This window comes from Bufo gargarizans, chromosome 3 (assembly GCF_014858855.1).
Source record: "Bufo gargarizans isolate SCDJY-AF-19 chromosome 3, ASM1485885v1, whole genome shotgun sequence".
NCBI classification, from domain to species: domain Eukaryota; kingdom Metazoa; phylum Chordata; class Amphibia; order Anura; family Bufonidae; genus Bufo; species Bufo gargarizans.
Genome location: NC_058082.1, coordinates 422,575,775 through 422,602,469, shown reverse-complemented (window position 1 = coordinate 422,602,469; position 26,695 = coordinate 422,575,775). Strand labels below are relative to the sequence as shown.

At 41.9% G+C, this 26,695-nt stretch overlaps 1 protein-coding gene across 1 annotated transcript in view; it reads right to left on the bottom strand.

The window, feature by feature from the left end:
* Nucleotides 1-477: 477 nt before the first annotated feature.
* CDK18 (cyclin dependent kinase 18) overlaps nt 478-26,695 on the bottom strand; it is a 136,167-nt gene continuing 109,949 nt past the window's right edge. The window contains exons 9-16 of the mRNA XM_044286270.1: nt 20,991-21,114; nt 14,674-14,794; nt 12,508-12,605; nt 12,090-12,195; nt 7,825-7,867; nt 5,842-5,932; nt 5,640-5,717; nt 478-2,550 (exon numbers count right to left, since the gene is read on the bottom strand). Coding sequence (XP_044142205.1) covers nt 2,516-2,550; nt 5,640-5,717; nt 5,842-5,932; nt 7,825-7,867; nt 12,090-12,195; nt 12,508-12,605; nt 14,674-14,794; nt 20,991-21,114 — 696 coding nt within the window. The 3' untranslated portion in view covers nt 478-2,515. The remainder of the gene's footprint in view (nt 2,551-5,639; nt 5,718-5,841; nt 5,933-7,824; nt 7,868-12,089; nt 12,196-12,507; nt 12,606-14,673; nt 14,795-20,990; nt 21,115-26,695) is intronic.

The window sequence follows — 26,695 nt, the reverse complement described above, 5'->3', positions numbered from 1 at the left end:
GTACTCACCACAAACTGATCAGTATTTGCTTTGTTCCAGCCTATCTCATAAGCACAATAGGGGCCATTAAGAGGGTAAACTGCACTTACCAGTTTACCCATATTAGGCTACTTTCACACTGGTGTTTTGGCTTTCCGTTTGTGAGATCCGTTAAGGGCTCAGTTTTGCCCTAATGCATTCTGAATTGAAAAGAATCCGCTCAGAATGCATCAGTTTGCCTCCGTTCTGTCTCCATTCCGCTCTGGAGGCGGACACTAAAACGCTGCTTTCAGCGTTATGGTGTGTTTCTGACGAAACTGAGCCAAATGGATCCGTTCTGACACACTACATAAGTCAATGGGGACGGATCCATTTTGTATGACACAATCTGGCACAATAGAAAACTGATCCGTCCTCCATTGACTTTTAATGGTGTTCAAGACGGATCGGTCTTGGCTATGTTAAAGATAATACAAACGTATCCGTTCTGTACGGATGCAGACGGTTGTACTATCTGAATGGATCCGTCTGTGCAGATCCATGACGGATCCGCACCAAACGCAAATGTGAAAGTAGCCTTACAAAAGGCCTGATGTAATGGGCTCTGTGATTCCCTTTCAGTTACATTTCAGGTTCAGCTTGCCTAAGATCAAGTATGCAAGGTGTTTGGGTTGGAGTGCTATCCAGGTAGGCTGGGATATGTAGGTATCCAACCTTTAGAATGGTTGTGCAGCTATTTTGTAACAGTCCTTGCTACAGATGACATCATCGGTGTGTTAAAAGAGCTGTCTATTGAATTGCACACAATGAATCTGGAATGTACAAGATCATAAGAATATAGATACTTGTGTGGTATATATGTTCTCAAATATGTATACATTCATCAACTACGGATATAGAAGGGCACAAAGCCAATACATACAATCTTATTAAAACTCATATTTCCCTGGTCATAGTAATAAGTGCCTATACCGCTTGATGAATGGATAATGCTGGACTACTACTGCTTTTATTAGAGGGATTTTCCAGACTACAGATATTGTCAGTGGGGGTCAGGCACCCAGCACCCACAACAGTCCGCTGTTTGCAGTAGGCACCAGAACTAACTAGAGATGCAGACAGCACTGTACTTCGTGTAGTGACCACGCCAGATTACTATAGCCTAGCTGCCAATAAGCTCAAAATCTTAAAATCAGTACAGTAAAATAAGACAGTATACTGAAACTGTCCTTTAAGCACCACATGGGAAATTGCATGTGTGGCCATAACAACTGGTGAAAAATATTTGATAATATTTCATTTTGGTCACTTTTGAAAAAACTAATGAGGTACAATGGCTCAGTGGTTAGCAGCACAGTGGCCCTTGGGTTAACAGGTGTGAAACTGCATCATGTGCAAGGAGTTTACATGTTCTCCCTGTATTTGCCTCCATCAGTGGACTGTGGAGCAGTGGAAACCTGTTCTATGGAGTAAGGAATCAGGATTCTCTCATCTGGCAATCTGATGGAAGAGTCTGGTTTTGGTAAATGCCAGGAGAACATTGCCTGTCTAACTGCATTTTGCCAAGTGTAAAGTTTGGTGCAGGAGGGATAAAACAATTGGGTTGTTTTCAGGGATTGCCCTTGGCCCCCACAGAAGGGATATCTTAATGCTTCAACATGCCAAGGCCCTTTTCATTTTTGGCATGACTGTGCATAAATGAAGGTCCATAAAGGCATGGTTGGGCGAGTTTGGTGTGTATGACCTTGACAGCCAATCACAGATCCCTGAGCTCAACCCCATCGTACATTTTTGGGTTGAACTAGAATGGAGATTGCAAGCTAGGTCCAACATCAGTGTCTGACTTCACAAATGCTTTTCTGGATGAATGAGCAAAAATTCCCCCCACACACTCCAAAATCTTGTAGAAACCCTTCCCAGAAGAGTAGAAGAGAAGTGGGGGGACACTATAATAATGCCTATGGATTAAAAGCTCCTGTAGGCGTAATGCGTCGGTGTATCATTACCTTTGCCCATATAATGTACCTGGATCCATAAAGGCATGCTATAACAATGGCAGGTCATTATAGTTTTCAGAGCTTTAGACCATGATCTCTACAATGTCTACAAAGCATTGCCATGCACTGACAATCTTGGAGTTTACAATATTAACCACTTCCCTGGGAGCATAGCTATGTTTCGTTATCTATGCAATCTGGAACTCGGAGTACTGTGAACTCTTTCAGCAAAGCCCAACCTAGACATGTAAAATAAATCTTGTGGGTAAAATAACAAGCAAATCCATATGGAGTTTTTGGAGACATTTAGTTAAGCTGTCCTTATGAAGAGGGCTAATAAAAGGCGCTGATGGGATCCATAGAAGTAATCCCTCATATCCTACACGTCCCTGGACCCAGCATTGATACCCACATAACAGTACATTTGGCACAAGACTCACTGCAGACTGGTAAGTTAATGTTAATACTTCTAGCTTTTTTATTACTGCAGGAGTCCCTGGCAGTGAAGAATGGAGGTTATCCAGTGTCTGAGAGTTGCTTTAAAATATACTCTGTCGCCTGGTCTTTCCACGACCTGCAAAGAAAGTTCACATTTAATAGATTTGCCATCAAATTGTTAGTCATTAAAGATTATGGACACCTTTGGGGCAATTTTTTAAAATAGCATTTTACTCATTTTAAAACGGCTATGGCAGCACTTAAAGCCTACCCATATTTGCCGGTGACGTCACCGGCAACACTGCGAGGCAGAAGCTTCCGTCTAGCAGTGTAAAAAGGTAAACAGAACAGGGCTTGCCCTGCATAACACAGCGCCAGGGCAAGGGAGAGCATCGGAGCATGAAATGCTCCGATGCTCTTCTCTGAGGGGCTGAGTGGGGGAAGAAGGGGTTATGTCCGGGTTCAGCTCTGAACCTGGGCAACCTCTTTAACTGATTGTTTATGAGGTCAGGAAATCAGAAATAAATCTTCACATGAGCCGTCAGATGACGGGACTGAAAATGTATGGGCTGGGTTCACATATGCCCTTTTAATTCTGGCAGGCCGGTGGAGGAACAGACTGTCGGGAGTTCACGTTATCCGGCATAGCTGGATACCACAGTGCATTGCCAGATCCCCATTCCTTGTAATGGGCTCCAGACAAAAAATGCTGGGTGTGCTGCGACTGCTGGAATTCACTGCATATGGTATACATGCTAGCTTTTGGGTGGACAAAAAAAATACTACACGCAGCATTTTTAGTCCTGCCGAGAGCTGGCATATATGCCAGAAAGCGTTGGGATCCCATTACAGTGAATGGGGATCTGGCAGTGCACTGTGGTATCCAGCTATGCCGGATAACGTGAACTTCCGACAGACACAGACTGCCGGAATTCAAAGCCCATATGTGAACCCAGCTATACTTTGATACTCCTGTATCTCAAAGATGGCTGAACATTTTACATGAAAACCAACTTGAAAAAAAAAGAATTTTAGCCCAAACTGAGTAAAATGCAATCATAAAAAATTGTCCCGAAGGTGTCCATAGTCTTTAAGGGTACATACAAAGTTTTGGTCATGGCACAGAGGAAGGCATAGTAAATTTTATAAAAAGCACTGCATGAGACAATATTCTACTTTGATGCATTCGACATATCCTGAACAGCAGTTAGTACACAGTAGTACAGCAGGAGAAAATCACAGCCATCAAAGATGGCCGTAGAAAGCTATCAAAACCGGCCATATGCCAAGTGAGTAATGCAAATGCACAACGTTTCATGGTCATCATATTGTGGTCAAATCTTTATAATTGTGTCCAGCATAATTGGGGTGTCCAGTTTAGAGAAAAATCTTTTCAGGATCCTCATCTCTTGCCCAGAGTGGAGAGTGGTTACAGAACTGTCTTGCTAGGGAGGACCTGTCCTTCATTAAACTGACAACCAATTAATTTGAATAGGCTCTATGTAATACTTTATGTGGCAGCACTCACAGGGACTTAGCACCGTATCTTCAAAATAAAAATGTTTGCTGGAGGGCCTAGCGGGGGAACACTTTTTGTGATCATCTTTTTGTCAACACAAAGGATCACTGCCTCCACTGCACTTAAGGAGCAGAAAAAAGTTCATATTCACACTACTCCTGATGATAAAGGCTCCACAATTTGCATATTAATAAAAAGTATCATATCTCAGGAATGGAGCCTCAGCTCAACAAAAGAAAAGCAGTGTTTTTATCAGGCGAACCACAGCTATGTGTCTATGCAAACAGTTTGAGGTTACTGGTGACAGATTCCCCTTAAGCAGGGCTTGATAAGAATATAGCAATTTTATCATAGACTGCAATATTATTTGACTGATCTAACAATCTTATGTTCAAGTGCCCTACCTAGGGGATACTAAAAGTGAAAAACAAGTAGAAAAAAAGTTTTTTTTTAAAATATTAAAAACTCCCTGAAGAATAAAAAAAATTTAATCACCCACCTTTCCACATTTTACAAATATAAATAAAAAAATAAATAAAGATCATTGCCGAGTCAGAAAACAACAGAACAATTAAAATATCAACGCCGGAATGGGCATCACTGATTTTGGTCACTTTCCTTACAAAAAAATTAATAAAAAGTGATCAAAAAGTTATAAATACTCCATTAGATAAATAAAAACTACAGCTCACCCTGCAAAAAAGAGCCATTACATAGCTCTGTAGGTAGAAATATAAAAATGTGTCAGAAGATGGCAGTGTAAATTTTTTTCTTCACAGTTTGGCCCCTTGCACACGAACGTATTTTCTTTCCATGTTCGTTGCATTTTTTGGGCGGACCGTATACGGAACCATTCATTTCTATGGGTCTGCAAAAAAAAAAGAATGTTTCCGTATTTCCATTCCGCAAAAAAATAGAACATGTCCTATTCTTGTCCGCATTACGGACAAGGATAGGACTGTTCTATTAGGGGACAGCTGTTCCATTCCGCAAAATACAGAATACACATGGATGTCATCTGTATTTTTTGCGGATCTGTTTTCTGTGGACCACAAAATACATACGGTTGTGTGCAAGAGGCCTTTATTTGTACCAAAAAAATAAAGATAACAAAAAAACTATAAATTTGGTATTGCTTCCCCCCCCCCCCCTTTTTGAAAGGTGAGGGGGGGGTGGTGATGGGATTGTTTTTGGGTTAATATATAAATTTGGACTGTATGTTTATCCCTTAAAAATTGAAAAAGGTAATTATGGACAATTTAAAATTGGAAAAGGATATTATATTTATTGTGTATGAACTATTGAATAATGTGTTTTACTGTCTATATAATTATTTAAAAAAAAATATAATTGGTATTGCTGTAATTGTACTGAACTGCAGTATAAAAAGTGCCAGGTAATTTTGTAGTGAACGCAGTAAACACTAAACTCGTAAAACAATAGTGGAATTGCACTGTTTCCCAGGTTCTCAATACAAAGTATGGAATATTAAATGGCGTCTCTTGAAAGCACAACCTGTCCTCCAAAATATAAGCTTCATTAGGTTATGTGAATGGAGAAGTCAAAAAGTTATGGCTTTTGGAAGGCAGGGGGAACAAATAGTTTATGCTCCCAAAGGGTTAATGAATGCTCTACCGTGGTACTATTACTTTTGGGTTAGCATTCCTACATAAATGAGTCTGCCAGGACTGTAACGCTATCTATACCTGTCTGATGAAAGATGGAGCCACGGTGACCAGGGTCTTTCTGAAGCTGGATTTCCTTCACTGTGAAGATTGAGGTATCTATAGAGAAATGAAGTTTGCCATGCATCACGATAATTTGACACAAGATGATACAAGATTTATAGCAAAAACTCTTAGAAATCTCACGTCACTGGAACATTGTATGTAGCACATAGTCACTTACTGTCTGGCAGTGTCAGCACTCTCTCTCCAAGAGTTTTAAAGTACGGGTGATGTAGACCGGCATCTGCCGATATCCTCTTCTTATCCTCATACTAAAAGATATGAACCGGATGTTACATGTACTCTGGAGACTACAGCTGTCATAAGGACTAAGAATGAGTGACGATCTTAAGGACCCTTTACATGGAACGACAAAGCAGCAGATTATCGGGAAGGAAGTGTTCCTATCCGACAATCTGCTGCTTGCTGGTATAGGAGACCACTGCACTTACACGCAGCGATCTCCTCCAGAGTATGGGGAGGAGTGATCGCTAATACCATCACTCTTCCCCATACTGACTCGTTGTTTGCCGACAGCAGATCGTTACACAGCACAATTTGCCACTGGGAAACGATAATCACTAACGAGTGTTCCTATGAAGGCTTATTAGTGATTATCTTTAAGATTCTCGGAATGTGTAAAGGGCCCTTAAGTAATATCAAGGCTACCAAAAATGCTCTCTATAAAATAAAATGGTCTGAGAAGGAAAAAGGAAGCCTTTCTTCTAATTTCATGCAATTTCTTTCATTTATTTTAAGGTAGAAATATGAGAAAAAAATAAAATAAACTTCTGCCAGGTAAAAGGTATGCCATGTTATAAACAGCTGCCATATACTTATAAGCGCCATCACTTTATGATCGGTGGAGGTCCGAGCTCTGGGACCCAGACCAATCTTGAGAATGAGAGAGATGTAACACTGGTTAAGTGCTCTATCCCCTTCATGGTTTTTCCTTGCACAGCTGGGCTCCAAGCGAATCACGTGAATGGGGCCAGCTGCAGTTCTCTTCATAAGAAGGTGGATGGGTGCAGGACAAGTTAGAAGAGGATGCAGTGTAAAACCGGCGCTGCGTCCCCTTCATCATCAGTGTTGGACCTCCACAATCATAGAGTTGCATATCCTTGTGATATATAATAACTTTAGATGGTAATACTCCTTTTGATTAACATACACAAAAAAACAAATGAGTTGTACATTCATTTTAACAAATTGGCACCCTTGGCCAAAATTACTGTTACTATGAACAGTTAAGCAAGTTAATGATGAAAAGATCTTCAAAAGGCATAATTAAAGATGAAACACACTTTTTAACATTTTAAGCAATATCAGTGCATTATTTTGGTTTTGTACAATTTTAGAGTAAAGAAAAAAAGGAAAGGAGTACCTTGCAAAAGTATGGGAAACCAAGGAGATTTGAGCGCTCAGATAACTTTGACCGAGGTCTCAGGCCTCAACCCATAGACATGTACGGTGCTTGGAGGGTCTTTAAATATTACGCCCACTTCGCAAGCAAAGCAAGCGGGTCTCTTCTGATACAAACAGAAGAGGCCCACAGCTAATGTATGCAACCAGCAATAACCCTGATTGCAGGCATTTAACCCTTTAGATGCAGTGGTCAAGATTGACCACGGCATCTAAATCGCTAAAAACCTGTAAAGATGAGTTTCTGGGTAAGTATTGTCTCCCCCATGTGACTATCGGGGAAGCTGGTCCTTCGTTCTAATGCGCTAATTCTCTCTGAAAAGAGCTGCAGTTCCTATGGAGGCCTGCAGGTGGCAGGCCAACATAGGATAACTGCAAATTGAGCTAAAATAAATCTGACTACTGCATATTGTAAAAAATTTAATTAAAAAATTTTAAAATTAAATCACTCCCCTTCCCTAGAATAAAAAATACATAAACAATAAAAATTAAACATCATGGGCATTGACCAAAGTTTTGCTTTAGACCCTTTTCCCTTTTTAAAATACAAAGGGAATGTGTCATTTTCAACTTTATGTCTTTTGGAGATCATTTCATCTTCAATTTGCTTAACTGTTCACAGTAACAGTAATTTTGACCAGGGGTGCCCAAACTTTTGCATGTCACTGTATATACAAATCTCCCCTTTTTTCAATGAAAGTCACAACATGCTACATCTGATTACATTACATAGTTTGCTTACCAACAGCAGACTGTACAATAACTCAATCCCATCAGAATCCAATCTGAAAAGAGAGATTCCGCCATTAACAATAATCCAGAGCAACTCATTACATATGTAAATACTAGCTGAGTTTTGATTTATCCAAGACAATTGCTCCTGGGAAAAAAGGTGCCAAATGCCTTGGCATTAAAGAGGTTCTCTGGTAATTAATAAAATTATGAAAATACTTAAATATTGCTTTATTAGAAATACAGTCAGGTCCATAAATATTGGGACATCAACACAATTCTAACATTTTTGGCTCTATACGCCACCACAATGGATTTGAAATGAAACAAACAAGATGTGCTTTACCTGCAGACTGTCAGGTTTAATTTGAGGGTATTTACATCCAAATCAGGTGAACGTTGTAGGAATTACAACAGTTTGCATATGTGCCTCCCACTTGTTAAGGAACCAAAAATAATGGGACAATTGGCTTCTCAGCTGTTCCATGGCCAGGTGTGTGTTATCCCCTCATTATCCCAATTACAGTGAGCAGATAAAAGGTCCAGAGTTCATTTCCAGTGTGCTATTTGTATTTGGAATCTGTTGCTGTCAACTCTCAAGATGAGATCCAAAGAGCTGTCACTATCAGTGAAGCAAGCCATCATTAGGCTGAAAAAACAAAACAAACCCATCAGAGAGATAGCAAAAACATTAGGCGTGGCCAAAACAACTGTTTGGAACATTCTTAAAAAGAAGGAACGCACCGGTGAGCTTAGCGACACCAAAAGACCCGGAAGACCGCGGAAAACAACTGTGGTGGATGACTGAAGAATTCTTTCCCTGGTGAAGAAAACACCCTTCACAACAGTTGGCTAGATCAAGAACACTCTCCAGGAGGTAGGTGTATGTGTGTCAAAGTCAACAATCAAGAGAAGACTTCACCAGAGTGAATACAGAGGGTTCACCACAAGATGTAAACCATTGGTGAGCCTCAAAAACAGGAAGGCCAAATTCGAGTTTGCCAAACGACATCTAAAAAAGCCTTCACAGTTCACAAACAACATCCTATGGACAGATGAGACCAAGATCAACTTGTACCAGAGTGATTGGAAGAGAAGAGTACGGAGAAGGAAAGGAACTGCTCATGATCCTAAGCATACCACCTCATCAGTTAAGCATGGTGGTGGTAGTGTCATGGTGTGGGCATGTATGGCTGCCAATGGAACAGGTTCTTTTGTATTTATTAATGATGTGACTGCTGACAAAAGCAGTAGGATGAATTCTAAAGTGTTTCGGGCAATATTATCTGCTCATATTCAGCCAACTGCTTCAGAACTCATTGGACGGCGCTTCACAATGCAGATGGACAATGACCCAAAGCATACTGCAAAAGCAACCAAAGCGTTTTTTAAGGGAAATAAGTGGAATGTTATGCAATAGCCAAGTCAATCACCTGACCTGATTGAGCATGCATTTCACTTGCTGAAGACAAAACTGAATGCCCCAAGAACAAGCAGGAACTTAAGACAGTTGCAGTAGAGGCCTGGCAGAGCATCACCAGGGATGAAACCTAGTGTCTGGTGATGTCTATGCGTTCCAGACTTCAGGCCTCATGCACACGACAGTTTTTTTTCACGGTCCGAAAAAACGGGGTCCGTGGATCCGTGACCGTTTTTTCGTCCGTGGGTCTTCCTTGATTTTTGGAGGATCCACGGACATGAAAAAAAAGTCGTTTTGGTGTCCGCCTGGCCGTGCGGAGCCAAACGGATCCGTCCTGAATTACAATGCAAGTCAATGGGGACGGATCCGTTTGATGTTGACACAATATGGTGCCATTTCAAACGGATCCGTCCCCATTGACTTTCAATGTAAAGTCTGGAGTTCTTTTATACCATCGGATTGGAGTTTTCTCCAATCCGATGGTATATTTTAACTTGAAGCGTCCCCATCACCATGGGAACGCCTCTATGTTAGAATACACTGTCGGATATGAGCTACTTCGTGAACCTCAAATCCGACAGTATATTCTAACACAGAGGCGTTCCCATGGTGATGGGGACGCTTCAGGTTAGAATACACTACAAACTTCGATCTCTTACTGGGGGATATGATAGCACAATTAACCCCTTTAAGTGCGGCACCTAAAGGGGTTAATTGTACTATCATATTCCCCTGTAAGAGATAAGGGCTGCCAGGCAGCAGGGGGCAGCCCCCCCCCCTCCCCAGTTTGAATATCGTTGGTGGCACAGTGTGCCCCCCCCTCCCTCCCTCTATTGTATTAAATCGTTGGTGGCACAGTGTGCCAACCACCATCGGCCCCCCTCCCTCCCTCTATTGTATTAAATCGTTGGTGGCACAGTGTGCCAACCACCATCGCCCCCCCCCTCCCTCCCTCTATAGCAGTAACATTGGTGGCAGTGCGCGGTCTCAACAGTAGAAGATTCATACTTACCTGCTTCTTGCTGCTGCGACGTCTGTGTCCGGCCGGGAGCTCCTCCTACTGGTAAGTGAAAGGTCTGTGCGGCGCATTGCTAAAGAACTGTCACTTACCAGTAGGAGGAGCTCCCGGCCGGACACAGACATCGCAGCAGCAAGAAGCAGGTAAGTATGAATCTTCTACTGTTGAGACCGCACACTGCCACCAATGTTACTGCTATAGAGGGGGGGGGGCGATGGTGGTTGGCACACTGTGCCACCAACGATTTAATACAATAGAGGGAGGGAGGGGGGCCGATGGTGGTTGGCACACTATGCCACCAACGATATTCAAACTGGGGAGGGGGGGGGGGGGGTCTGCCCCCTGGCAGCCCTGATCTCTTACAGGGGGATATGATGCCGCACCTGAAGGGGTTAATTGTGCTATCATATCCCCCTGTAAGAGATCGGGTGCTGCCAGGCAGCAGGGGGCAGTCTTGTACCAAGTTTGCAGTGTATTCTAACTAGAAGCGTCCCCATCACCATGGGAACGCTTCTGTGTTAGAATATACTGTCAGAAATGAGTTTTCACGGAGTGAAAACTTAGATCAGAAAAAGCTTTTATGCAGACGGATCTTCGGATCCGTCTGTATGAAAGCAACCTACGGCCACGGATCACGGACACGGATGCCAATCTTGTGTGCATCCGTGTTCTTTCACGGACCCATTGACTTGAATGGGTCCGTGAACCGTTGTCCGTCAAAAAAATAGGACAGGTCATATTTTTTTGACGGACAGGATACACGGATCACGGCCTCGGCTGCAAAACGGTGCATTTTCCGATTTTTCCATGGACCCATTGAAAGTCAATGGGTCCGCGAAAAAAAACGGAAAACGGCACAACGGCCACGGATGCACACAACGGTCGTGTGCATGAGGCCTCAGGCTGTAATTGACTGCAAAGGATTTGCAACCAAGTATTAAAAAGTGAAAGTTTGATTTATGATTATTATTATGTCCCATTACTTTTGGTCCCTTAACAAGTAGGAGGCACATATGCAAACTGTTGTAATTCCTACACCGTTCACCTGATTTGGATGTAAATACCGTCAAATTAAAGCTGACAGTCTGCAGTTAAAGCACATCTTGTTTGCTTCATTTCAAATCCATTGTGGTGGTGTATAGAGCCAAAAAATTATGGACCTGTATATTCTGAAATACCTTTCATTAGTTATAATGGCTCATTTTGTCTAGGGAGCAATCATCATGGGAAATTAAATAGCTGTCGTCCTATTAGTACTGACAAATCCTGAATACAGCTGATAAGATCTTCAGCTGAATCTCTGTAGGAATGGAGTTTGTGACAAAAGTACTGAAGTAAATAGAAGATGGACAAGACACTCTGTGGTAATGTAGGGCTGTGTTAATGTAGCAGACTGTACACAAGTGCTGCTGCTCATTAGCCACATCTCCACGCTCCTCTCTGTACTTCATGTTTCCTTATAAACTCCATTCCTACAGAGATTCAGCTGAAGATCTTATCAACTGTATTCAGGATCATAATGCCTGACAAGTAGGAGTTGAGGCTGAGGCAGCTCCTTAGCTGAGTGTTGTGAAGTAACTTGTCCTCCTCCTGTTCTGATTAGGACAGGTTTTGTGTGTGCTAATGGGATGGCAGCCCCTCCCTAGACAAAACAAACCATTATAACTAACGAAAATTATTTTGAAATGTATTTATAATAAAGTAATATTTAAGTATTTTTAGCAATTTTATTTTATTAATTCTCAGAGAAACACTTTAAACAAAATGCTGGTTACAATTACTAACATCTAAGTATCCTATGGTGGTTAGACCCATAGGCCCAATATTCACATATTACCTAGGTGTGTGGCTTTTCAGTGGTTGTGCCCGGTACTGTGGAAAACCATAAGCCTTAAACTCTTTATTGGAAGATATACCAGGCCACGTGTCTTCAGTGGCTGTTCCTGAAATAGAAAGTAGATTGTGTCAATATCAGAAATCCCACAAGGACAAGCTGTAACATTAAAGTAAGATTCCCTGTAGAACGTGTGGTTTGAGTCTGGCTACTAGGACCCTATAAATGAAGAAAATAATGGCTGGTTTCTGCTCTGGCCATTTCTTTCAATGGAGTTTAAACAAACATGTATTGAAGGACAGGACTGAAATCAGCCAGTTGTCTGCCTCATCCTGTTATCAAGTTACAAAAGTCTGATATAGAAAAAATAGAAACTTCATTATGTAGAAGAAAAAAATAAAAAAAGACACTGCATACTCACCAAGAAGCCTAAAGATTAAATGCAGTTCTTCTTTAATTGTAGAACCAGGAAACATGGGTCGTCCAGTGGACATTTCATACAAAATACAGCCAACTCCCCTATATTAAAATAGAAAGTAACCCCATATAAAACTTTACACAGCACATTTTCCATTCAAATCTCTAAAGGGAGTCTGTCACCAAAAATTCCAATGTATAAGTAGACAATGTAGGGGTCATTTTTACAAAGACCAGCATTTTACGCCAGTCTCTGAAAGGCCCTGTGCTGCCAGGGAATGAGCACACATCATCATAAATTTGGCACAATCCCCCGGCTGTCCGTACACCTAGATTAAAAACGACTCCAGTCGCTGACTGGAGTAGTTTTTAAATCTCATTTACACCTGTTTCTAGGCATACATTTTAGTGAATTTTCCAGGGCCGATGGCCCAGCCTCGCCTCCATGGCTTCCCATTGGCAAGAACAGTGGAAAAAACACATATGCGACAAAATTTGGTCACACAGGCATTTCAAAAGTCACAAAACTCTTTGTAAATGACCCCCAGTGCCCTGTAGGGCTAGTTCAACTGAATGTAACGATACCTTTCACTTAGCGATCCATGGCTTCATTCTGGAGACTAAGTGCTTTTTAATCAAAATACAAAATAAGGGTACTTTCACACCAACGTTTTGGCTGGATCCGGCATGATTCAGCATCATGATAATACAACCGCCTGCATCCGTTATGAACAGATCCGGTTGTATTATCTTTAACATAGCAGTGATGGATCTGTCTCTAAAACCATTGTAAGTCAATGGGGGACAGATCCGTTTTTATTTTCAGAGAAAATGGACCCATCCCTATTGACTTACATTGTGAGTCATGACGGATCCGTCTTGCTCTGCATCCCAGGACGCAATCAAAAACGTTGCTTGCATCTCTTTTGTGTGCGTCATGGGAAAGCAATAAAAAAGGAACAGAATGCTTTCTGCTGCACTTTGTTCCCTTCAGTTCAGTTTTGTCCCCATTGAAAATGAATTGGGACAAAACTGAAGCATTTTCCTCCGCTATTGAGATCCTATGAGGGATCTCAATAGCGGAAAGGAAAAAACTGGTGTGAAAGTAGCCTTAGCAGTTAAATAAGAACTCCCACTTAAATTTTTATTCTCTGACATGTTAGAAAGGTCCATGATGTAAGCTGTAGTGAAGGTAATTTTCTTATTTGTGAGTTATCCCCACCCTTCTGATCCTCAGCTGTGTCACATGAGTAGCACTCTGACTTTCCAAATAACACAGAATCTTATGTGTGGACAGGAAGCCAGTTTCTCTAGGTATTACTATGGGAGCCTCAATGTCAGTCTCATAGGAATGAATAGAGAATTAACTGACTTCCTGTCCTGGGTCAGTTTGAGATCAGAGTGCTGGTCACATGACACAGCTGAGGATTAAGAGGGAGGTTATGACTCAGAAATACAGTCACTGGTAAGATGATCACCTTCACTACAGTTTACTTCATATACTTTTCTAACAGGTCAGACAATTAAAACTTTTCTGGGAGTCCTACTTTAAGTCCACGGAGGGTGGGCAGAGGCCACTCTGTGCACCCTTGCTCCTCCTGCTTCCTTTACTTGATTGGCATGGCCAGGTTCCTACATAGTCATCTCACCTGGCCCTGTCAATAAAGAAGAAGAGGGAGGGTCTGGCAGAGGAAGCAGGAGTACGGGAGAAAAGGGAGGGAGAAACAAAAGTTCACCTTCTCCTTGGCTGTGACGCGCTCCGCTGTGATTGGATCAGGCACAGCCAGTGAGAAGGAGACGCCCATTGAGAAACCCTGGCGTCTCCTCCTCCCTGTACCAATGCTCAGTATTAACATACTGAGCGGGAAAACTGCAGGGGAGCACAGCGGGGCGTAGGAGCGATATTTGAAAAAAAAACAGGCTGGGTGGCAGCATCAGCAGGGGGTACCCCGCAAGTAAAGGTATTTATCTAAATAAAAAAAAATAAAAAAACATGAAAGGTTATCTTTAAACACAAAATCTGACCAAAAAGCTTACAATTCTTCTTTGCTTCTCTGGACATGTACAAATGGTGAATAAAGTAAAAATCCGATTAAAGCTGCCAGCAATGGCACTATATAGTATAAAGAACAAAAGACACAAATCAATGGGTATATCCTCTGTCACTCACCACATGTCTATAGGCGTGCTATACTCTGTAGATCCCAGCAGAACATCTGGTGGTCGGTACCATAGTGTCACTACTTCATTGGAGTACGTTTTGGTGGGTACAGATTTGGCTCTGGCAAGACCTTAACACATAAAGGTTTATAATTTGTTTAATCATATGGCCATATTAAGAAGTGTACATCAGGAGATGTCTGGCCAAACCAGGCTGACAACGTAGATCTGAGGGCCTGTTTCCTTACAGCCATTACTAGTGCCTAAAACTTCGACAAGTTGGACAGTTTATCTTAGGCAGCACTGCAGAGTTCCATATATTACGATGCATATAGAAAATATCCCTTTCAGATCCAACTGCAGTAATCCATATTCTCTACAGTTCCAGGTCATCTCTATTAAAACACTGAATTCATGTATAAGTTATGCTGCTGTAAATGTCACTTGGTATTTTGACTCTAAACTGTACATTTTACAATGCAATTCCTGAAACTCTTTAAAAACACCTCTTGACATGCCATGCAATCAAAAGTAAATTGGAAAGGAAATCGGAGCTGTCAAACCTAGTGTATGCTCTAATTCTTAGTGACTGCCAAAAACATAATTATAACTAATTGGGTGATTGCTATGGAATTGAATTATGAATAATGAATATACATTCGTCATTTTTTTTTTTTTTAGAGAGAGAGACGATGATTTTATATTTTGCTAAGCTTTACCAAACAAATGGGATTACATTTTTCTTCTGGATGAAGCACAATTGGCCAAGTCAAGTTAGGTTAATTTTACACTAGTCCTAAAATCGTGTGGCAGGCTGTTCCGGCAGAGGAAGAGTCGGCCGGAGTTCACAGTATCTGGCATATCTGGATACTGCCTTTCCCCGTCGGGGATCTGGCCTGTTTCCAACATTAGTGCCAGAATCCAGCTGTACAAATCCCTAGCAGTATTTCCCGGGCGATTCTCTGCACTAATCCTGGAAACAGCGGTGCTTCGGCTGTTTCCATCTACGCCGGATGCAATGAACTCTGCCAATACAGTCTGCCGCTAGAATAAAATTTCTAGAACAAAGGGTATGTGGCACTTCTTAAGAAGGCTGTAAAGATTAGACAGAAGTAGTGTAGGCTAAACAGCAGTTGAACAATCACTTTGTGAGCGATCAATTCGCAGATGCGGCCATATACATTTTAGTGCATATTGTCTACTACAGTTGTTCAACCTGGCCATACATGCTCAATGACACTGGGTGATGCATGGAAGATCTGGGAGCATTCTTTCAAAGAATGACATGAAAGATCTTTTATCTATCGGACAAACATGGATGACTTCTTTTCAGACGATCATGTTCTGTCATCGGTCAGCTAAAATGCTCTTTTGTTGTTAAATTTAACCTGATTAACGATAGTTTGGTGGAAATAGCCACTAGACTAACATGTATGGCCACCTTTACAATACACAGACCCAATCAGCAGCAACCAGAGATCTGTTTATAATACACAGTGCCCCTTGAATAGAAATAATCCAATTCACTGTGTCTCCTGAAAAGAGAAATATAATACACTATGCCACATAAAATAAATAACACTGTACACTGTGCCTCTTGAAAAGAGAAATATAATACACTATGCCATATGAAATAATACTGTAGACTGTGCCTCCTGAAATGAGAAATATAATACACTATGCCACATGAAACAAATAATACTGTACACTGTGCTACCACCTGAAAGAAATAATATAATATACTGTGCCCCCTAAAATAAGTAATTAATATAATGTGCCCCCTGAAATAAATAACACTGTACTCTCTTAAATAAATAATATAATATACTGTGCTCCCTGAAATAAATACTGTAATATAACACAATGCATGGCATGAAATGTATAACACACTGTGCCCTATAAATAAATACAATACTATAATACAATATGTCACTTGAAAATAAATGATACACTGTGCCCCCTAAAATAATATAATATGTGCACCCCCTGAAATACATAATACACTGTGCCTCTGAAATAAGTACCATAATATAATGCACTATGCCCCTGAAATAAATAATGTTCCACCTGAAATAATATAATATACTGCACCCCCTGAAATAAATAATACACTGTGCCACCTGAAATAAGTATTATACAGAAATACATTGCACCGCTGAGATAAAAAATGTACCACCTGAAATAATATAATACACTGCACCCCTTGAAATAAATAATAAACTGTGCCCCTGAAATAAGTACTGTATTTTTCGCTTTATAAGACGCACTTCTTTCCTCCAAAAGCGAATGTAACAAAATCATGGTTGCCGGCACATTGCAGGAGCTTTAATAAGTGAGCCTAGAAAGAAGAAGCGTGGGGAAGGAGGCGGCAGTGATGCAATGCGGGGCTGGCAGCGGAACATTCTTGCTCTGTAGCCGGGGTCCGTTCCAGATGAGGAGAGCCATTCTCTTCATTCTCGCCAGTGGAAACTGTTGCTCCACCGCCTCCACCAATCAGCTTACTCCTGTTACTGGCCCTCCGTCGCCGCTGAAATGTTGTGCTATCCCCTGGACCTTCTCCACCTCACGTTCCGGGGTAAGTGGACAGCTAGTGACCGAACTGGACTTTAAATATGTATTAAATATTACTATAATACCCCTCAGGAATGCACCCTTGTACTGCAGCACAGGATAAACTGTGCATGCGCAGCCGCCCTCCATTCATTTCTATGAGGTCGCTGAAAATAGCTGAGCACTGGCTCGACTATTTCCGTCGGGCCCATAGCAGTGAATGGGTGTGGTGGCTGTGCATGCTCAGTGCGCTCCTAATTCACTTCTATAGGGGGAGTGCTTGGTGGTGGCTGGACCCGGAGAAACCTGGGGTCCTCCAGCCACCACTTTCCCTGCTCTGTTCTCGATATACAGTACAGACCAAAAGTTTGGACACACCTTCTCATTCAAAGAGTTTTCCTTATTTTCATGACTATGAAAATTGTAGATTCACACTGAAGGCATCAAAACTATGAATTAACACATGTGGAATTATATACATAACAAAAAAAGTGTGAAACAACTGAAAATATGTAATATTCTAGGTTCTTCAAAGTAGCCACCTTTTGCTTTGATTACTGCTTTGCACACTCTTGGCATTCTCTTGATGAGCTTCAAGAGGTAGTCACCTGAAATGGTTTTCACTTCACAGGTGTGCCCTGTCAGGTATAATAAGTGGGATTTCTTGCCTTATAAATGGGGTTGGGACCATCAGTTGTGTTGTGGAGAAGTCAGGTGGATACACAGCAGATAGTCCTACTGAATAGACTGTTAGAATTTGTATTATGGCAAGAAAAAAAGCAGCTAAGTAAAGAAAAACCAGTGGCCATCATTACTTTAAGAAATGAAGATCAGTCAGTCCGAAAAATTGTGAAAACTTTGAAAGTGTCCCCAAGTGCAGTCACAAAAACCATCAAGCTATACAAAGAAACTGGCTCACATGCGGACTGCCCCAGGAAAGGAAGACCAAGAGTCACCTCTGCTGCGGAGGATAAGTTCATCCGAGTCACCAGCCTCAGAAATCGCAGGTTAACAGCAGCTTAGATTAGAGACCAGGTCAGTGCCACACAGAGTTCTAGCAGCAGACACATCTCTAGAACAACTGTTAGGAGGAGACTATGTGAATCAGGCCTTCATGGTAGAATATCTGCTAGGAAACCACTGCTAAGGACAGGCAACAAGCAAAAGAGACTTGTTTGGGCTAAAGAACACAAGGAATGGACATTAGACCAGTGGAAATCTGTGCTTTGGTCTGATGAGTCCAAATTTGAGATCTTTGGTTCCAACCACCATGTCTTTGTGCGATGCAGAAAAGGTGAACGGATGGACTCTACATGCCTGGTTCCCACCGTGAAGCATAGAGGAGGAGGTGTGATGGTGTGGGGGTGCTTTGCTGGTGACACTGTTGGGGATTTATTCAAAATTGAAGGCATACTGAACCAGCATGGCTACCACAGCATCTTGCAGCGGCATGCTATTCCATCCGGTTTGCGTTTAGTTGGACCATCGTTTATTTTTCAACAGGACAATGACCCCAAACACACCTCCAGGCTGTGTAAGGGCTATTTGACCATGAAGGAGAGTGATGGGGTGCTGTGCCGGATGACCTGGCCTCCACAGTCACCGGACCTGAACCCAATCGAGATGGTTTGGGGTGAGCTGGACCGCAGAGTGAAGGCAAAAGGGCCAACAAGTGCTAAGCATCTCTGGGAACTTCTTCAAGACTGTTGGAAGACCATTTCAGGTGACTACCTCTTGAAGCTCATTAAGAGAATGCCAAGAGTGTGCAAAGCAGTAATCAAAGCAAAAGGTGGCTACTTTGAAGAACCTAGAATATGACATATTTTCAGTTGTTTCATACTTTTTTGTTATGTATATAATTCCACATGTGTTAATTCATAGTTGTGATGCCTTCAGTGTGAATCTACAATTTTCATAGTCATGAAAATAAAGAAAACTCTTTGAATGAGAAGGTGTGTCCAAACTTTTGGTCTGTACTGTAGGTGTGGGTCCCAGCGGTGGGACCATCACCTGTCAGACAATGGGGAGATATCCTATTGATCTCAGATGGGAATACCCCTTTAAGGATGAGGGGAGTTATAGTCATATAACAAAGTGCGTCATCCACAGATTCCCATAATAGTGCATCATCCGCAAATCCCTCTATAAGTGCATCGTCCGCAGATCCCCCCATAACAGTTTGTCATCCGTAGATCCAGCCATAACCGTGTGTCAGCAGCAAATCACACATAACAGTGTGAAATATTATTTTGTTATTTTAGAAAATATTTTAGCACACCTTTTGGTTCAAAGTATTTTTTTCTTATTTTCCTCCTCTAAAACGTAGGTGCATCTTATCATCAGATGCGTGTTATAAAGCGAAAAATACAATATAATACACTGAATCTCCTGAAATAAGTAACATGCCACCTGAAATAATAAAATACACCCCTTAAATAAATAATACACTGCACCCCTGAAATAAGTAATATAGTACAAAATGTATCATTTATACATAACAGGGGTGCATCTAGCCTTTCTGCTGCCTGAGGATAAAACTGAAACAGTGCCCCCCCCTTCCCCCAATGCCAATTTCTTAACCTAACCCCTTCCCTTCAACTCATGGGCCTTTGGCTGCCCCCCCTCTTGCCCCTTCCTGGGGCTGCCTGAGGCGATCGCCTCACCTGGCCTCATTGGTGGTGCACCCCTGATACATAGCCCCCAAATTAAATGATTTATGCCTACTGTCCTTGGATAATTAGAGTGTCTCCCCTCATGTAAAAGATTTTTTGTTTTCATTTTCAACAAAATGATGCCTCCAGTCACACACACAACTGCTGAGCAGTGTAATGTTACAACCGAGAAGAAGCTCAAGTTGAAGGACAAAGAGGAATTTAATAACGCCCGCTCTGCAGAACGGCAATGGCTGGTGGGAGGGCCTCTGCTCCGGCTTCCTTCTTTGCTATAGCAGATAGGGAGCTTCATTTCTTTAGGAGGGAGTGACCAAAGGAGGAACCTGGGATCTGTTTCAATTACTGGTAATCTTTGATAAGATTTTTATTAAACTGCTTCAATAAGAGCGTTTACAAACCTGCTAACCAACTGGGTCTTCAGATAAAAGGTCCCAAGTACTTATCTCATATTCTGCAGGTGGCCACATAAACCTGCACTGACTATATCTGCATAGAATACACAGCACCTGCACAGACTATGCAAAGACCATAAACACCATAGGATAATGCCGACTTTTCGAGTTCTTTGCGTTTCTTCTGTGATGTCACATAGGGGTGCAGGGTGACATCCTGTATTTCATTCATGCTGCTATGTAGCCACTTGCACACTGAGGTAAGTAATACAGACCTTACAATACAAGTAAAAGAGAAAGGCAGCTTCTCACCTGTGTCTCCTTGTAACGAGCACGGACATAGCACCTGGATTGCGCTATTAGTAGAAACTAAAAGAAAAAACTCTGAGAGTCCAGCTTCAGTTAACAATGGTAAGAGAACTTTATTTCAGCGGTTTGAACTTCAACACACAGATATCTTGTGACGCGTTTCAGACCACTCTCAATATAGGTCCTTCATCATGACATCATGACATGATGAAGGACCTATATTGAGAGTGGTCTGAAACGTGTCACAAGATTATCCATGTGTTGGAAGTTTTTAAACCGCTGAAATAAAGTTCTCTTACCTTGTTAACTGAAGCTGGACTCGCAGAGGTTTTTTGAGACCTTACAATACACTGTGATGGTGTTAGGTATCACATGAATCATCATCATTAGCACAATGTACCTACCAAAGTCTGCCAGCTTCAGCTCTCCCTTTTCATTGATTAATAGATTCTGTGGCTTGAGGTCTCTATGAAGAATCTTTCTACGATGACAGTAAGACAGACCTCGAAGAAGCTGAAACATGAAAATCTAGGAAAGAGAAAGTGATAACAAAGGCTAAGGTAAGTCACATGAAATATGATCATCTACAGTGGGGAGAGAACTGTTGCACTAGTCATTGCATATTTTCAGAATTGGAGGCACATTTATTAATGTCTCTTCAGGCACGGGTCTCTTCATAACTTCGGCAGATCCACCGCAGCTTCTAAATGTAAGGCAGCTTCCTAGTTGTCTTACGTTTAGACCATTTTCTATGGCTAAAACAGGCGCAGAGAATGGTAAATGAGACAGGCCTGCCGGCTGGTCTCCTTCCCTGCCCACACCACACCCACTTTTTTAGACCTGACATTTTTAGACCTAGAGAAGTTGCAGATTGTGGCACAAAGGACCTTTGCGCTGCAATCTGCGCCAGAAATACACCTAATTCAGGCGTATTTCTGTTTAATAAATGACCCACTTAGTATTCATTTAGAAGAGCAGAGCCAAAATCACAACCTGGAAATGAGAATACAAGTAATTAAAATATACGTAAGCTATTGTGCTTTACATGGAAAATTGATGGTACGTATTCTTGTGTCTGCTAGCGACAGTCCAAAAAGAGCCTGGTATGCAAAGAAAATAGTTAGCCTTAAAGGGGTTGTCCGAGTTATGAAAAAAATATATATAGCACTGTAAATCTGATGGTCAGCAATATATAACTAAGCTAAGCAAGTTTTTGCCCCAAAAATATCTATTTTCTCATTTCCCTGGTTCTCTTCTGGCCCTTTGTTTACCTGAAATAACAACAATCTTTGCCCCTCCCCCTGCTCTGCAAAGGGAGTGAACACAAATGCTGCACTGAGTGACATTTCTGCCTGCTGGGAAGTGACTCAGCAGCATGTTGTACATGTAGGACTACAAGTCCCAGCTGTATAATTACACTGCTGATACACACAGGATCTTCCCCCTACCTGTTCTTGTGCAATGCTCTGCAGAACTCCTCTGTCAGCTCCTGTGCCCAGCATTTGTCTCCTCACTGCCTGCATCTACCCAGTAAAGCCTTCAGCCCTAAGTCTGTGCAGCTGAAGGGGTTAAGAATCCAGGGAGAGAGCAGACAGCAGCAGACGGCAGTGCAGGGGGCGTGGCCAGCACATTGACCTCTGTGTACAGACACATCTGCTCTCAGGCTTGTGCATGAAACATCATCAGAGCAGGGAGAGAAGCTGACATCACAGGTTATGTGACCCTCAGTGAACTCTGAGAAAGGAGCAACTACAGTAAGTGCATTGTAAAGCTGTTACATTTGCCTAGTTAGAAACATACAAAGAACAAAAAAATAACTCAGACAACCCCTTTAAAAATGCAAGAACACCGTGGCTTAGGCCGGATTGACAAGTCCATATTTTGGATATATAATATGTCTGTATTCCTTACGTGTCACAGCCTGACCCAGACTCACAGCATGATAGGGATCTATGATGCTTTGGGTTTGGATCAGTTAAACCCGTGGTAGAAACGTGACATATCAGTGTTGTACGGACGTATTACATATCAGGATTAGGGACGAACGAACTTCTGTTTTCAAGTTTGGCGTACAAGGTTCGGGTTATCTAAGAATTCTGTTATGGATTCCGCTACCACAGATCGTTAGTTATGGTCCGTGGTAGCAGAATCCATAACGGAATTCTTAGATAACACGAAACTTGTACACCGAACTTGAAAACAGAAGTTCGCTCGTCCCTGGTCAGGAACACACATGTGAAGTTGGCCTAAACAGAGACACAAGGCAATAAATGAGGAAGATTATGGAGATTGCTTAGGTACACCCGGCATTAATAACTGGGCACATCTAAACTTTGCTGGGGATTTCACCCTTTGCAATGTCAAGGTTGAAATCTGCAGCAAATTTGCAGCATTTCTGCACCATGTGTTGTTGACTTAGCCTCTGCAGACTTTGGCCAGATACGCTGCAGATTTTCTGCTATGGAAAAGTTATGTGTGCCCGTACCCTAGGGCTACACCGCAACATTTGTCACGTGACTTCTACTAGTCGTTGAAAAGTCACGCAACATTTTTTATAATGATAGTCAATGGTGTCGCACTGTGACATGCTGCGATGCGACAGTCGACAGAAAATCCAAGTTGGACTTTTGTGTGATTTTTGTCGCGTCTCAGTTGCAGCATGTCGCAGTGCAAAACCATTGACTATCATTATAAAAAATGCTGCGCGACGTTGAAGCGACATGAATGTTGCGCGACACATGTCACAGTGTAGATTTTCCCTTTTTGTCTCGCGACTTATTGTGTCGCGCCATGTAGCCCTAGCCTTACTGAAGTTTGCATCCTAGGAAAAATAATGCACAATCAGGTATGTTCTACAACTGGACTTCTATTTAAAGTTAACTCTCACAACGTGGCGGCTGCACGTGGCTTAAAACCTCACCCACTTGAGGTGGCTGTGGTTTTCACACTGATAGTTAATGTGCCCACAGTTTTGCAGTAAAACTACAGTATAACTGGCAAAATCATTCAGCCATGAACTATCATTTTGAAAACTGCCCAAGGCATGCAGCCGTTACATGTGCACGACTCTGAAAAGTCCCAGATCCTGCAGGACAGTCCCAAGTACTGTCCACTGTCTCACAGTTCTAGGATAGTTCACACATGTCCCTCTTTCAACTGTATCTGAGCCTTCAGGACAGAGATACAGTTGAATACAATGGAGGAGCAGGTAACATGTAACCTCTGCCGCCGGTAGTTTGGCGCAGGCAGGTGCCATGCAGTGATGTCATCACTCCTGCTGCATTGAGCTACAATAAGCACAGACAGATCGGAGAAGACTTGCACTGAGAGACTGTCATAGAAATGGGGGCTAGGGAAGTATTCACTTTTATGGTAATAAGGGGAGATGAGATGTGTGGGGGCACTTAAGTGGACCTCATACTGTGTGGGGGCAATATGTCTGAAGGGTCTCATTTGTGCAGGTCATAGTATATCAGTAGAATTAAGTCAGAGCTACTAGACTTGTATTTTTTTCTTGAAGATGTTTCACTAGTCATCTGACTGGCTTTCTCAATTATGGCTTGTATAAAAAATTATGTGGCATGAAATACTCGTGCTTCAGTCACGGAGGCATGATTGATTGCATTTGCATGGCTGAAGCTATCAGAGGCACTTATGGAGGCATCATAATGTCCGGGGGCAATTACACATGATTTTGTCAAAGTTAAAGCTGTGGTATAACATGAAAGTGTGTCCTTCTTTGAGTTCTTTCGTAGTTAAGAGCTATGATTACCATGCTTCCAGCAGATGGCACTGTTACTCTATATACAGAGAAGATGTCGTTACGCAGAACTAGGCCTCATGCATACGACTGTGTCCGTATTCTGGTCTGCAAACCATGGAGCTGCAAAATATGGGCACTTTCCGTGTGAAATCCGTGTTTTTCTCATTTCCATTATAAGAAAAGACTATTCTTGTCCGCAATACGGACAACAATAGGACATGTTCTACAAGTTGCTGAAAGGATACACGGATGCTAACAACACACAGATGCAGACCCATAGAAATGAATAGGTCCATGTGCAATCCGCAAAAAATACGGATCAGACACGGATACAAAATACGATTGTGTGCATGAAGCCTAAAACAGAACTACAGTTGTTGGACTGAAAGGATTTATATAGAAGCTGTGAACAAAATAGTACCCCTGCCGTCCACCAATTCTGCATCTATTCTTAGGCCAACTTTGTGGAAAGCCACTTTACCTATCGCTATGTTTTTGGAGCGGAGGAGGAAACTGGAGTGCCTCCAGGAAACCCATTAGCAAACTCAATGCAGATGTCCTTGGTCGTATTAAAATAACTTTAAAGTAACTTCTGGCCCTGTTCACAATATGGATTGTACCTTTGAAGTTTCTGCTGCCGTTTTACAACACGAATGCTGCAACCTGCTTGCTGAATGGGGCTAAACTTGAGCTAACACCACAGCGGACATGTCCTTTCTCCCTTGCTGTGACGCTCTCCGCTGTGATTGGACAGTGCCACAGCCAATGAGAAGAAACCTCCACTGAGAAAAGCTGATGTCTCCTCCTCCCTGTACTGGTGCAATTAATTAGCATACAGAGCGCCTAAACAGAACGAGGGGCACAGCGGCGCAACGGAGAAGCATATCTTGAAAACAATTAGCGATATAGATATCATACTCGCAAGTCACTGGTACAAAACATTTTGTTTCTTTTAGTTCTTTACTTCATTCCAATATAAAATGGTACATCATGAGGAACGCTGAGACAGACATCGTTCACACCTCCTCCCCTCCACGCAATGTTTCGGGAGAACACGCCCCCTTACTCATATGTGCAGGTGGAGGGGGAGGTGGGGTATTTATAGCACCAACAGCTGATGCATATATACAAACCCTATCCTTTATACAAAATACATAGCCATAAATAACCCTAAAACATGAAAGTGATCAATCATATAAATGCACTAAAGCTACAAATTTCATTTAACCCTTTAGGTATTAAAGACTGCAATTTCACTATCCAAAAGGTCTCCCTTTGTAACAATCTCCTACTGTTCTGCTCCTCATTGTCTCCACTTTTTACTACCTCCAATTTTTCGGACAGACTGACCTTCATTTCTTAAAGTAATGATGGCCACTCGTTTTTCTTTACTTAGCTGCTTTTTTCTTGGCATAATACAAATTCTAACAGTCTATTCAGTAAGACTATCAGCTGTGTATCCACCTTCTCCACAACGCAACTGATGGTCCCAAACCCATTTATAAGGCAAGAAATCCCACTTATTAAACCTGACAGGGCACACCTGTGAAGTGAAAACCATTTCAGGTGACTACCTCTTGAAGCTCATCAAGAGAATGCCAAGAGTGTGCAAAGCAGTAATCAAAGCAAAAGGTGGCTACTTTGAAGAACCTAGAATATGATATATTTTCAGTTGTTTCACACTTTTTTGTTATGTATATAATTCCACATGTGTTAATTCATAGTTTTGATGCCTTCAGTGTGAATCTACAATTTTCATAGTCATGAAAATAAAGAAAACTCTTTGAATGAGAAGGTGTGTCCAAACTTTTGGTCTGTACTGTATGTCTCGCACATTGCAAAAATCTTTAATTTGTGTCCTGTCACCCTGTGTGGGGCGCACTACAGTGTCACCTTTAATTATAGCACTGCAATTCCCACAGCTCAGGTAGGGGAAAGTACCCCTCCTCTGGGCTGCAAGGAAACTCTGTCTTTCCATTTTTCTAGGGCGTATGTGACTTCTAATCAGCCTGATATTCAGAGAGGCGCCTTTTTTATAGGCAAAAAGGGGGTTATCAACAAACATTCTCCCAAATTTTGGATCATGTCTAAGTACCTCCCAATATTTCCGAATGACCTTTTTTAATTCCGCATCCAAAAAATGAATGACATTTTCATCATAACTCAGTGTAGCGAAGCCACTTGGCCGATGTGTCCAAAGCACCCACACAGAATACATAACGTGTCTCAAAGGCTTCAATGAGGTAAAATGAACATACGTACAAGTCTGCAAGTTTGAAAAAGTGTCGCTGCACCACATTTATCATGTAGCCTGATCCACCGTGATAAATCTGGATCAGGTCTAGA